The 14,590-nt window shown below is 42.8% G+C and overlaps 3 protein-coding genes across 3 annotated transcripts; 1 reads left to right on the top strand and 2 right to left on the bottom strand.

The window, feature by feature from the left end:
- Positions 1 to 5,079: 5,079 nt before the first annotated feature.
- BJ212DRAFT_1245189 (uncharacterized protein) lies at positions 5,080 to 5,316 on the bottom strand (the record flags this gene model as incomplete). The annotated part of the gene is made up of 1 exon (XM_041329645.1): positions 5,080 to 5,316. A coding segment is annotated over one exon (237 nt), but the record flags the coding sequence as incomplete, so codon positions are not given.
- Positions 5,317 to 11,237: 5,921 nt separating this feature from the next.
- BJ212DRAFT_1270165 (uncharacterized protein) lies at positions 11,238 to 12,130 on the top strand (the record flags this gene model as incomplete). Its single annotated transcript, XM_041330860.1, has 3 exons — positions 11,238 to 11,402; positions 11,458 to 11,628; positions 11,681 to 12,130. 3 exons carry the CDS (start codon positions 11,238 to 11,240, stop codon positions 12,128 to 12,130), a joined length of 786 nt encoding a protein of 261 aa, XP_041193819.1.
- Positions 12,131 to 13,244: 1,114 nt separating this feature from the next.
- Positions 13,245 to 14,051, bottom strand: BJ212DRAFT_1299118 (uncharacterized protein; the record flags this gene model as incomplete). Its single annotated transcript, XM_041332804.1, has 4 exons — positions 13,245 to 13,433; positions 13,481 to 13,614; positions 13,824 to 13,846; positions 13,948 to 14,051. The coding sequence occupies 4 exons, from the start codon at positions 14,049 to 14,051 to the stop codon at positions 13,245 to 13,247; spliced, it is 450 nt and encodes a 149-aa protein (XP_041193818.1).
- Between the last annotated feature and the right edge of the window lie 539 nt (positions 14,052 to 14,590).

Raw genomic sequence — 14,590 nt, 5'->3', positions numbered from 1 at the left:
CAGGGATTGGACCTAAGTCCAGAAAGAGGGTAAGTGCTGGAAAGGTGGAACTCCGGCCTAGGGAATCAATCCCTAGGCCTGATGGGTAGGAGAGACTTAGGTGGACCAAAGTCCAAGAGATGATTGGGCAAGTCTAGGTTGATACTCAAACTGAGGAAACCACAGGAGTATCTACAGGGGTTATATACTGAACAATATCTGAGGGGATCAGTAAGCAAAGGAGCAAGGCTATGTACAAGCATGTGGAAACACATTAGTAAGTAAGACAGAACATAAGTAAATGAACTCGGAGATGAAGACTCGTACAAGGATCAATAAGCAAGACAGAAGAAGAGATAACTGAAAGCCGGAAAGCAGAGAATGCCTAAATGGGGATAGGCACAGGATATCGGACAGAGGGTGGGAATAGGTCCAGAGCTAATATCCAGAGGTCCGGAGATCTGGGGATCTGGAAGACAAGGTGGATACAGGACTGGGATATGAGAAGGTGGATAGAATCCAGAATCTGAGATGAGGTGAAGTCCAAATGTCTTGCTGGATGGAGTGTACATAGGGTGGATGGGACAGGGGGTTATGGTTCAGGCTAGCAGTGGAGATCCGATGGTCTGGAGCTCAGGGGTAAATCCGGAGCATAGTTGATCCTGCTGAGGTGTGGAGTACACAGCAGAAGGGGATCTGGGAATGAGTTGGATATGAAGTGTGGTCCAGACATAGGCTCTGAAGGCGTGGGAATATGATGGAATGTGGGTCCAGATCATGGGATATGACAGGATCCAGTGCTTGTAGGATGCATCTCATATGTGTACTGGATATTGCATGCACAATCTCTTTGCCATCATCCTCATCTATTGTAATCTCACAAGCCCTAATGACCTTTGGAACCACTTCAAGGAAAATCTCTGTGATGATCTATGTCACCACCTCACCCATGTTCCATTCAGCATACCTGATCCTACAGAGGAGGAGGTCCATGACTATGGTTTTTATCTCATTGATGGTGTGCTTCGCAAAAATAGACAGTCTTTGGAAGCAATCTCTCACATGCCTGCTTCTCAAATGGCAGCAAGATGGGGGGCCATGGAGGGCAATCAGCTCATTGCTGAGCAGCTTCAGTATAATCCACAAGAACTTCAGCAGATAGTGGATGTAGGAGTCCCTTTGCTCAATATTGAGCAGAGGGTGGTCTTTGATGCTGTGGTACATGATGCAATGCATTGCAATGAGGAAAGACCTAGATATGCATACTTTGTCCACAGTGCAGGTGGATGTGGCAAGACAGTACTCTTTGGAGGAGACTTCAGACAGACCCTGCTAGTGGTGCCTCATGGATCCATGAAGCAGATAGTGGGCACCACATTTTGCAGATCTCACATCTGGCCAAACCTTCAGATCTTCCATCTCAAGAGAAATATGCAGCTTGGTCAAGATCCTGCTTCTAATGAATTTGCAAAGTGGCTCCTTGAGATTGGAGCTGGCAAGGGCACAGATGGAGATGGAACTGTGACCATCCATATTCACATGCACTGCACCAACAATGATGTCCTATATTCTCCAGTTCTGCACCCTGGCCATCCTTCTGTAAATGACTCCTTCTTCCTGGAATGTATCATCCTCTCTGCAAAGAACACTGATGTGGATGAAATCAACACTATCATTTTTGAATCATTCTCTGGAGATAAAGAACTATTTACCAGTGCAGACTCAGTCACTGAGAGGGACTATGACTATATTCCCATAGAGTTCCTCCACACTCTCACCCAATCAGGCTTCCCTTTGCACAAATTAGAGGTTAAAGCAGGTGTTTCTCTGATGCTCTTGTGCAACTTAAACCCCTCTGAAGGCCTCTATAATGGAACTCACATGATCCTCCTGTCTTGGACCACACATGTCCTCAAGTGTCGCATTCTTAGGGATGGTGTCGATGAAGCTCACCAAAATGATCAAGACACAGTCCTGATCCCTCACATAACCCCAAATGCCACTTCTGAGGACAACCCTATTCCTCTCAAGTGTTGACAATTTCTTGTTCATCTTGCATTTGCCATGACGATCAACAAGGCACAAGGTCAAAGTGCCAAGTGGGTTGGACTCAATTTGTGGACTCCCATCTTCAGTCATGGACAGCTATATGTGGCTTTGTCTTGGTGCACTCACCCAGAGAGAGTGTATGCTATTTTTCCAGAGCATGAAGAAGGTTCAAAAACAACAAATGTAGTGTATAAAGAAGTGCTTAGAGGCCTTACAGATCCTATGAATGATTGATGTACATAGAATGTACTTTTATATAAAGAACTGACTGATGTGATGTATTATGTACTTTTAGTTGCTCAAAAATGTAGTTTTCAAGTTTTCAAAATTTCACTATGATCATTAGTAAGTCAAGGTGTTACAGACACAGTGAGTATTAGAATGAAGCCAAGGCCAGGAAGCTAAAAAGGAGCGTGAAGCACTCCTTTTGCTTCCTGTGCTGAAGGCATAACAGGTGGTGGACTAGTTACTTACTCACTACAAGGAATACCAAGTCAGAGTATATGTGCGGTCATCTTAGCTCTGCCTAGGCTGCTATACTTTGCAAAGGCAAATGTGTTCGACCCAAGAGGAAGCAAGTGCAACATATCCACAGGTCACATGTACAAACGTGAAGGTGTGTGTGGAGAGTGCTAGGGCGCGCAAAGCGTGGGAAAGTCATGTGCTAATAGGCAAAAGTGCACAAAGGGCTAGGAATGTGAGGGGAACTAAAGGAAGATGATGACTGATACTGATGGGCACAAGAATGACAAATGTGATGATAATAGAGTGTAATTGCCAAATGCTACTGACTATGGCTCAAGAATGCGTGCACTATGCTGAGGGATGCTAAGGGATACTAACTGCCCACCTTGTGATAGCTAACTAAGTGATAATTCACTAACTCATAAAAATGCAAATGCTATCATGCAAAAGGGGACTAAGCATGTTCCTATGATGCAGAGCCAATGTGAGTAAGGTGCAGGAATGAAGAAGGTATGTAAGGATATATGTAAGTAAGGGTCTATGATGGGATATGGTGTCATAATGAAGAGTAAGTGCGAAAATGTACCAGTAGGACTTGCTGGACAATGGATAGATGCTCCTGGATGATGGGTGATGAAGCATAGGAAAGTGTGTGGGACATGCACATGAACACATTGCAGGAGAGTAGCATGCATGTTGCATGATGCATGGGAAGATCACACATATATAGGGAATGTATGGGGGAGTGAAGCCACAAGTTCATGCTGTAAACTGTATGCAGGCAGATTGCAATATGGGACTCTATGGGCATACAGAGGCGTGAGTCTCTACACTGGATGTGTTGGCTTCAATCCCTGGTAGGTTTATCAATTCAATACAATCAAATATGACTATCCATGTTCACTAAAATCTTACAGATCAATCACTTTTGGCTTGAGCTGATCAACCAGCTTTGCACTCGGAATGTGATACATGATTTTCAATACATGATATTTGATATTTGATTTCCAGAACTTGATATTCAATATTTGGAACTCAATACTCAATATTTGGGACTTGGCAGGTAATGTTAGGTTAGATATTCAGAAGTTGGTATGTGATTTTTGGTACTCTTTACATCAAGTATGGAACTTGGACCTTGACATTCTGAACTCAGTATTTAATAGTTGGTGGTGATCAATAATTTAATCATGTATTTCTATTCCTCTCCAAAGTCAAAGATCTGTACAACATTCATCTAGGGGAATATACTCTGGACACACTAACATTGACTAGGGTTACTCCCCTCTGCCTCTCTGCAATTGGTTTAGGATGGTGATGTACATTTCAATCTCAACCATCTTATCACAGATGCCCTCCCATTGCTCCTCAATCAATGCCAGGAGGTGTTCTCTAATCCACTGCAGTCCCAGCAGTGATGGATCTGAGGTTTCATCCACCTTCTCAGGAAGAATCAGACCATCATCCTCAATGTCACCCTAGAATGGATTAGTCATCACTCAAGGAAATTGTGTATAATTCTTACTAGCCAATGCTGGTAGTGAAAGATACAGCAACCCATTACCCAATCCCATTGCCATGGTTCATCCAGAATTGTACTGTGTTCCATTCACAATAGAGTCTTATAGTTGGATACAATCAGGGAGGAATCTCCCAGATCTGCAACATCATGAAACTAAGATAGGTGGGATGAAAAGATGTGGTTGGAAACCATGTTCCAGGTGAGCTGGGTAAACAACAGAAGAATATGAGTGACCAGGCTTGGAATAACCAAAATTATGTTTCTTGCAGCTGAGTACTGCAGGATTGGTGTCACAAAAGTCTGTTGGAGATCCAAGCATTGACTACCACAGTCATCAGTCTCTTACAGTGATCTCCCATTGCAGCCTGGCTTTAAAGTAAATGATCCAAGCCAAAGAAGGAAAGTCATTGTTGGCAGCCTCTATCTGATATTGCATGACACATGCTCAGATGTGTGATGCAGCCATTGACAATGTGGCTGCAATATCTGCAAGACTCAGTGTGAGGGGTCAGTATTCATTGCTGGAATCCTGAGTATCAGAAGTGGATGCAGGAGGAGTGTGTGATACAGGCATGGCTAATGCAGGAGTATGACACTGGCAATCACAATAACAGTTGTTTCAGATGTGAAGATATGAGCCACTGATGGATGAATAAGAAATTCAAACTCCAACATGAACTGACCTGGCCAATGGCTTTGACTCAATTTTTGGGTTGAAATAGCTGTTTCATATCATTGGCAGAACATATTCATTCATTTCAAGCGTCTTTTAACATGCTTTGCAGGTCTGTTAAGGTTGTACTCAAAGGCTAAACGGATCCTAAGGGCTTCAGCCTCAGCTCAAGCACTGTGCCCCTTACCTGAGTATTGTCCCTTATTTCAGGAGCACAAGACTAATGCATCCGGAGGGTTGGACAAGTAGCGTAGCATATCCAGATGACTTCCAGACGTAGGGTAACTATTGTAAGGCTAACCTGGTGGGCAGATTGAATGATGAGATGTTGGAGGGAGATAAAATGTGAATCAGATCTGAGATCTGAATATGCAGATATGACAAGGTCTTGAAATGCTGTCTGGGCATCCTGTGCTAGTAATGAATACATTTGTGATTGCCTTCCCGAGTAGCAAGCATGACCCAGAAGGCATTTCACCAATGATTCCCTCATCCAGTCAGCCCATTGGGTTGCTTTCCACAAGAAAAAGTTACATGTCCAATCCATCTCCAATTGGACCAATATTATTTCTTTCTTCCATCGATCACATAGTGCCTTTGCCTGAAGCCAATGAACTTGGTAAACTTCAGAGGGGTCCTGTCAGCTCACTGTGGCATTTGTCAAGCATACCTGAACTCATATTCCTCATTCCATGAGTGATTTGGACCCCCAAAATCAACTTTGATGGACCAGAACCATATGAGAGACTCATTTTGCTGACCTCAGGCATTTGGATTGCTGACAGCAGTGTTGATTTTGAGCTGCTCTTGAAGCAGGGGTTTGTTTTTGAAGCTGGTCTTGCCCTGGCTCAAGTTTCATCATTTGCTTCCTAGTCTTGGTATATATACTGGCATGGAGGGACACTGCCTGCTACACTGACATCACCTGGGACCAAGCTCAAGTTTTCAGAGCTTGGGATTTTTGGAGTTGTAGGTAGTACCTATATAGCATGTTTTAGGGTTAGGTTTTCAACAGAGTGCTTTCCTCCACCAGCTTTGGCTGTGTGTTTGCTGTCTGAGGCTTCCTGCTCACCTCAGAGTCTTTAGCCTCTTGCTTTCCTTAGAGTGTTCTCTTCTCATGCTCTCATCTCGGAGTCTCTTGCCCTGGTGCCAGAGTGCACTGTTCCACTGAAACAAAATTTGAGGAGAAGAAGGCCATAGTGAGGGCTTTTCTTACATTGCACTATTGTGAGTCTGTCTTTGCAACATCTGAGAATGTGTTGAATGCATTGGCACAGGGATCTGTTCTGGGATCAACAAGGCAGTTGTGCCATGGAGCACCATCATACAAAGTCAGGATGACTTTGTGGCAAGAAAGATCTAGCTCCCAGCTGCCCCATCTGTTGACACAGATGTCATTCTACCAGATAATGAAGACATTGGCTTCCCAAAAGTTCTCATGTCCTTGATCACTGTTGAGTTTGCTTGCCTCTCAGTTTGTAGTGACTCACAACTTAACTTAATCCTCTCAGTCCTGGTTACAACCTTAAGATACCACCTGCAACCTATGATGAAGCAATTTGATGTCCCAATTGAGACTACTGGCTCACTGCAATGCACAAGGAAATGAATCTTGTGTCTGAGATGAAGGTGTATGAACTTGTGCCCCTACCAACTGACCAACATGCTATTGGCTGTCATTGGGTCCTGGAATTCAAAGAGGACCTTAAGGGCAATCCAGTGTTCAAGGTGAGGTTAGTAGTGCAAGGTTTCTCCCAAATTACTGGAGTCGACTTCAGACACACCTTTGCCCCCATTGCTAAATCTGCATCAATTTCTATTCTTGCTGCTTATGCAGCAATGAATGATTGGGAACTTGACTGCTTCAATGCATAACAGGCATTTCTGTGGGGAAAACTTCAGGAAGATGTCTACATGCAGCAGCTACCAGGATTTGAATGTGTCAGCACCAATTGTCAACAACTGGTCTATCACCTCCTGTCTTCCTTGTATGGGTTGAAGCAGGCTGCCTATGACTGGTATGAGCTTCTTCATGGAGTACTTGCCTATCTGGGCTTCATCTGCTATGAAGCAGACTATGCAGTGTTCATCTTCAACCATATTAACGGTGAGGGGGTAAGGGTAATTTGCATCATTGCGTGGTATGTTGATAACAGGCTTGCAGGAGCAAATAACCATGCCTTTTTGGACCAGATAAAGTCACAAATTGCAGAACACTTTGGTATCACTGACATAGGACCTGTCACCAAATATTTGGGTGTGCAATTTGTCAGGGACCACACAACACATGAACTTTGGATACACCAGGAAAATTATATCACCTATCTTCTGAAAGAACACAGGATGACTGGATGTAACATGGTGTCACTTCCAATGGACCCAAACTTTCCATTTGGCTACCCAACTGATATCTATCCTCAAGTTGATAACCTTCAGACTGAATACCATAAGCTTGTAGGAGAGTTACTTTACCTAACAATGTACACTTATCCAGGCATTGCCCTGATCAGATGGTCATGCGTCTTGCACAACATAATGTCTCAGCTGGTCCTCAACACTATACTGTCACAAAACATGTCCTTTGCTACCTGGCTGGTACAGTTCACCTACATGTCCATTATAGCAGTCCTGGGATCAATCCAGCACTTCATGGATTTAGTAACTCTGACTAGGCATTTTTGATCACTGGTTACATTTGGTTTCTGAATGGGGGGCCTGTATTGCATTCTGGTAAGAAACAAATCACTCATGCCTTATTGTCAATGGAAGCTAAATACAGGCTCTTACAGCAGCAATTCAGGACAGACTCTGGCTTCAGTTGTTCTTTGGCTGCCTGTCCATCCCATTATCTCTCCCCCTTTGTCTATTTGCTGATAATTCAGGTGCCATTGCTTTGTCCAAAGAAGCTGCAAATCACATCCGCACTAAGCACATCAATCTCCATTATCACTTTATCCATTGTCATATCAAACAAAACATGTTCCTACCAGTATGGCTGTTCACACACAAGAATACTGCAGACATCTTTACCAAAGTCCTGCCCTGTCCTATGTTCACTCATCACTGTACTGGTCTTGCCTTGGTCAGTTGTTGAGGAGGTGTTCCACAATGTCTTGTTGAGGGGGTGTGTTGACATTCAACATCAACATCATTTTCCTTTTTCATTCTCTGGCATCCCAGTCTCTGTAGTATAGTTTATAATTTCATTGTTTCACATTGTTTATACCTCAGTGGTTCTTTCCATGATGCTGAGGTATGTTTCATCCTTAGATTGCACACTGACTTGTTCTCACTGTATTTCATCTATAGATCTGTTCTTTAGGTACTATCAATGTTAGTGGTTCTTTCCACAATGCTGAGATCTGTTCTTTAGCTTCAACTTTCTACAGATTCATCATCTGACTCATCGGATGATGACTCAGACAGAGAGCAGTCAGAAAGTGGTGTGCATCACATGGAGGAGAAAAGGGAACCAGGCTTGGATGATCTCATACTCAATAGTGTCCCTTGGCTAAATACCACAGGCCTGTACCGGATGACTCCTCAGTCTGAGCCATCCATTAAAAATGCATTGGATGCAGTGCTAACATCAACTAATGCATTATTTGATGCATCACCTGATCTTTAGCCTGATTATTCCCACTCTAATACTGCATTCAATTACCACATATTTAATACTATCATTGGTGATCCAAATTTGGAATTAAGCATCCTCAACCCTCTAGGAAACTTGCCTAGCTTGATTCCTCCCTCTATTAATCACAATCAACCACTTCCTATGTGCAATGATGATGCCAATCATCATCTATCTGCACAATAATATCCTAAAGTTTTTCTACCCCCAGTTTCTGAGGCAGATTCCAAGGGTACTGGGCCAACAAATGAAGCACCAGCTCCCCAACCTAAAAAGAAAACTCGCTGTGTAAAGGATGCTTGACATATCATACCACTTGGTCCCTCACTGTCATCAGATGACCTTCAGTTAGTCCCAGCCCCATCTTGCCAGGTGCATAAGCCTTTCAATCCAAGAGAACACAATAATAACATTAGTGTACCCAAAAAGTAAGTTGTTTCTTCCTGTGCTTATGTGGCACTGACATATACTCATTTTGTAGGAGAGCTCAACATACCTGATCTAGGATTCTGGGAATATTGTAGATTTAAGTGTTATGTATATCTTGGTGCTGTCGCTTGATAATATAATTGCACTTTTCTTAACATCTGTAAGCTGTATGAAACAATGGCAATTGAACATTTGGATATCTCTCATTTATAGGGGGACCAGACTTAGTGATAACAAATCTTGAAAATGACATCATGACATGTGCATGCAGAGCCAATTTTACAGAAGACTTAGGACGGGAAGAGGCCTGCCAAATAGAGAGGTTAAATAGCTTAATTGTAAGAGGACCCTGGCTGCTCCCTATACTTACAGGGCATAACACTTTTGAGTTACAGGGCATATTTTGGACATGCATGGTAGCCAAAACATACCAAAAAAGGAAATTTCCTGAAATATATTACCATGCTACTGAAATACCTAGGCCAACCTGCAGCTATGCTTCTTGTGAGACCATACTGCAAACTGTGATGCAAGAATCTTGTGTGCTTCCACCATCCCAGCTGCTGTCTACCTGTAAACAGTGGTAAATCTATGTTTTATGGTGTTCAAAGGCCCATGGCTTCATAGCATAATACCGGCCCTCTGAGACACTGAGCGCAGATGTTCCAAGATTATAGACAAGCTCCTTAATACTGGCAAGTATCCATAAGTGTCCTGGGTCCTATTGTAAGGTGAGTCCTAGGCAGTAGAGACCTGGATGTAGTGTAGGTAAGCAAGGTATACCACAAAAGTGGTAAGGTACTGAGGGGTAGGGGCTAGGTGTAGTGTAGGTTAGTAAGCAAGATACATATAAAAGAAGCAGCAAGAATAATGTGCATATGCCAGAGGACAGATGCAGGGCCTAGGCATAGTGTAGGTTAGTAAGCAAAGAAGCAGTGGGAATGATTTGCATATGCCATCAGGTGGATGGGGGGCCTAGGTGTAGTGTAGGTTAGTAAGCAAGGTACATATCAATTGGAAGCAGCAAGAACAATGCATGTATGCCAGCGGATAGATGGCTGCCAAATAGGGGTTAAATAGCTGGATCACCTTCCCAACTGGGATAAGGCTAATGCATGACTGTGCCCTAGCAATGTTAATGCATCACAATAGTCTGCTAGTTAGCACATTTTTATGCACAAGAATGACACTATGGCCTGAAAGATAACCTACAACAGCACATGCCAGAGCCTCATCACTTGACTTCTGGAGTTTGAGCTTTCCAATTCCTGTGAGCTTGTAGTATCAGACGTGGTTTTGTTAACTTTACTATTCTTGGCCTCCACAACAGCAGTATCCCAGAGCTCTTATTCTAATATCCTAATACTGTATTGTGCATTGCATTGACAGATGGTCTTGAGGGTATCAGATAAGATTCTCACCAACTCTGCCATCTAAAGATAAAAACAAAAGCTGTCTGGTCAGAACAGTGGTGCATGGTCAGAAAAATAATGAACATCAGTGCAAGCCAGGGCCTTGTCCCTTGCTCTTTCAAGTTGGAGTTCAAGTTTTTCCTTCTCCCATGCTCCTGTAGTATCAATCAACACAGTAGTGATATATATTATATCAATGGGTGGGGCAAGGTAGTTGTTATCACACATGAACATAAACCCAACACCCAAAACCCAAAACTCAAAACTCGAACATCCAAACAAATTTCAAAACTCAAAACACCAAGTACTAAGTCCCAAAGCCTAAACATTGAACCCCAAACATCAAAACCTGAAGCTCAAAAGTCATAAAAATGTATGAGTTTTGTGAGTAGTTGTATATCATCCAAATCAAAGGAGGTAATAATTCAAAGTCATCTAATGATGAAGGTCACAAGTGCCAGAAAATTGAGCACCCAGTACAGACATGAACATGCAGCACTGACTACTGAGTAGCTAATACACATGGCATGCATTACCCTACGAGAAGCCAAGTTCCAACTACTAAACATCAAGTGAAGGGTACCGAGATCTGAGGCCCAGGTCTCAACAAACAAATATCTGATATCTAGCACACTTCCAATCATCTGGTATTTCATTGAGCAATGGACAATAACACATCTTTGGAAAATAACATCATGCAAGGCTCCCTTATCTGATCTTCACTATCTCCACCCCCTTTAACTCCAAAGTGTGGACATGCAGGATTCGGTGTCCGATTTCCCGAGATCAATTCCATCATGACTGTTTCTTCCACTTCTGATATTGAAATAACCATCTGGCACACTTGGGCCCTGACTGTCACTCATGAGGCATGTGAATATACCAAATGGAAATTCAATGCAGAGAAGACAGGAGGAGACCCAGTTATACCTTCTCCAAACCTAGACACTGATCTGGTGATGGCTTGCAATCAATTGGTTGATTGCCTGATAAAGGCATATAAAAATCCCAGTGGGTCTTCCTGCAGATTCAGAAAATTGGTTTTATCAGTCAAATTGCTTCATCACAGTTCAGATGCAGATTGATGTTGCAAGATATAGCAAATTAATCTCCCTGAAGGACACCAGGCATAATGAAGAGAGAGAGGAGAAGTTGCTTGAGATACCTGCCACAATTCTTGATGCATCTGGTGGCATCATCACATGGTATATCCCAGATGCCCTGACTGATGCCACCCAGGTGTGTAATATATATTGTTACTTGATGGATATTGAACATTAAATGGTGCCTACAGAAGGAAATTTGGGTGGCCTCTGATTTGCTCACTCCAATCCTTGAAAAAAGTGTCAAGCTTGACAGTAATTGGCAAACTAATCAAGAGTGGTTCAAACCAAGCTCAGAAAATGATGTCTTAACTCCCAGATGCATCAATTTGTCTCCAGCATGGTTTCAACAGGGGCATGAGGTAGGATCTAATGTGATGGTGATTTTGGTAATCAAACTCACAAATCCCCTAGAATCAGTCGGATCTGGAGGTATCTGCATCATTGAAGGGGGCATCCTCCAAGAAGATCCTCAAAGCCATTGTGAGGCCAGCAGCCATTGCAACAATGGCACTCAGGGTGATGCATCCTGAGCAGTACTGGGCATCCATGTTTAACAGCCTGTCTGTCATTTCCAATCAGGAAACCCCCAATCATCAAGACCATTTATCTATTCCTGAATGTTTCGACATTCTCACTACTGTGGGGAACTATTCTAATGCTCGGATGAGCATGCCAAGTCTTCAGCTGGAGTTCAGGTATGATCCAGGTTGCATGATCGTGTTTTCCAGAAGGATCATGAGACATGGGGTTCATGCAGTGGAAGGGGATCAGATTACTTGGGCATGGTATATGAGGGATTCCATTCATGTTTATGCTGGGGTTCCATTGTGTGGATGGGCTAGGGTGGATTACAAACAGTGAAAGATCAAACAAGTAGAAAGTGTAGTTACCCATGTTAACACCTACTGTCAAATACCAGATATTAGATCTCTAGATCTCAAATATTCAGGCCTTAATATCCGGAACTCAACACTCGATAGTTGGAACTAGATACTTGATATGGGATATCTGGATCTCGATACTCACTATATTCAGGATTTGATATTTGGAACTCAATATTTGACATTTGATGCTCAATGGTCAATATTCAATACTGGATACTCAATAGTGGACATTCGGAACTCGATATTCAGAATTCGACATTCCATAGTTGGGTCTCAAATATCAACACCCAAATACCAAATACCAAATACCAAGTCCCTAATATTAAATATCAAGTCCTGACTCAATAGTTGGGTCTTGGTATTCAATATTAGGGACTTGGTATTTGGTTTGGTATTTGGTATTTGATAGTTGGGTCTCAATATTTGGTATTCAGTATTTGGTATTCAATAGTTGGGTCTTGGTATTCAGGACTCAATATTCAGAACTTGATATTTGATAGTTGGGTCTCAAGATTTGGTAGTCCATTTTCAGGACTCAGTATTTGGAACTCGGTGTGGGAAACACAACAAGAAGAGAACTGGAAAGTAGACTTCTAATGTTGGGCTAAATGGGCTATGCCTAGCTGCTATTCAACCCTAAAGGGTTTCTGGACTAAGCTCAGTGCTCAGAGAGGATAGGAAATCATGCTAATAACTCTCAGTCTCAGACTGGTGCTGGTAGGTGGTGAAAACTATGATGATTACATAAGCACCAAAAGTGCGAACATAACACTAAGTAATATCTGCCTATACAAGCCCACAGAATATGAAATCCCTACATCAGTACTTGATATTGGGGACTTGATACTGGGGACTCAATATTTGATAGTTGGATCTCAATATCTGAATCTCAATACTTGATACTTGATATTCAAGATCCAGGTCTCGATATTCAGGAGTCCACATTCACAATGTGACATACAATTGTCTGGACTCAATACTCAATATTCAGTATTCAGGACTCAGCACATAATGTTAGGTTAGATATTTGGAAGACAGTATGTCATTTTCATGGAGTTTGGACATCAGCATTCTGAACTCAAGGACTAGGACTACTCTCCTCTTCCTCTCTTCAATCTGGTTAGGATGCCAGTGTACACTTCAATCTCTGCCATCTTTTCACTAATGCCCTCTTCTTGCTCCTCAACCAACGTCTGGAGGTGTTCTCTAAGCCACTTCAGTCCCATTGAGGTGTTATCCACCTGCTCAGGAAGAATCAGACCATTGTCCTCAACACCACCCTAGAACAGATTAATCATCACTTAAGGAAATTGTTCATAGTTCTTACTAGCCAATGCTGGTAGTGAAAGATACAGCAACCCATTACCCAATCCCATTGCCATAATTCGTCAGGGATTGCAGTGCATCTGATCCACCATGCAGTATCATAGCCAGATATAATCCTGGAGGGATCTCCCAGATCTGTCACATCATGAAAGAGACATAAGTGGGATGAAAAGATGTGGTTCAGAACCATGTTCCATGTGAGCTAGGGAAACAACTGAAGAATATGAGCAACCAGGTTTAGAATAACCAAGATGATGTGCCTTGCAGACAAGTACTGCAGGATGGGTGTCACAAAAGTCTGTTGGAAATCTCAGCATTGACTACTGCAGTCATCAGTCACTTACAGCAATCTCCTATTGCAGCCCAGCTTTAAAGTGCATGATCTGAGCAGCAGAAGGCTCCTCAGTGTTGGCAGCCTCCATCTGATATTGGGAGATAGATGCTCAGATACATGATGCAGCCATTGACATTGTGGCTGCAATATCTGCAAGACTGAGTGTGAGGGGTTGGTATTCATTGCCAGAATCCATGGGATCAGAAGGGGATGTAGGAGGAGTATGCAATACAGGCATGGCTAATGCAGGAGTATGATGCTGGAAATCACAATCACAATGCCAGTTGGTTCAGATGTGAAGATATGAGCCACCGGTTGATGGATAAAAAAATTCAAACTCCGATGTTGGTTGATCCAGGCATTTCCTGAGACTAAAACGCTTGGGTTGAAGTAGCTGTTTCATATCATTGGCAAAAAAATTCATTCATCTTGAGTATCTATGAACCCACTCTGCAGGTCTTGAAATGCTGCCTGGGAATCCTGTGCCAGTAATGAATACATTTGGGATTGCCTTCCCAGGTAGCATGAATGACCCTCAGGCATTTGGATTGCTGACAGCAGTGCTGATTTTGAGCTGCTCCTGAAACAGTGGTTTGTATTCCTGAAGCTGGTCTTGCCCCAGCTCAAGTTGCATCATTTGCTTCTGTGTCTTTGTATATATACTGGCATGGAGGGACACTGCCTGCTGCACTGACATCACCTGGGACCAAGCTCAAGTTTTCAGGGCTTGAGATTTGGCTTGCCTAACCATTGTTTGGAACAGGATTGCCTTGTTGC

The sequence above is a fragment of the Suillus subaureus genome (genome assembly GCF_016647635.1).
Source record: "Suillus subaureus strain MN1 chromosome Unknown BJ212scaffold_13, whole genome shotgun sequence".
In the NCBI taxonomy this organism is placed as follows: Eukaryota; Fungi; Basidiomycota; class Agaricomycetes; order Boletales; family Suillaceae; genus Suillus; species Suillus subaureus.
This window is presented reverse-complemented; position numbering and strand designations above follow the sequence as displayed.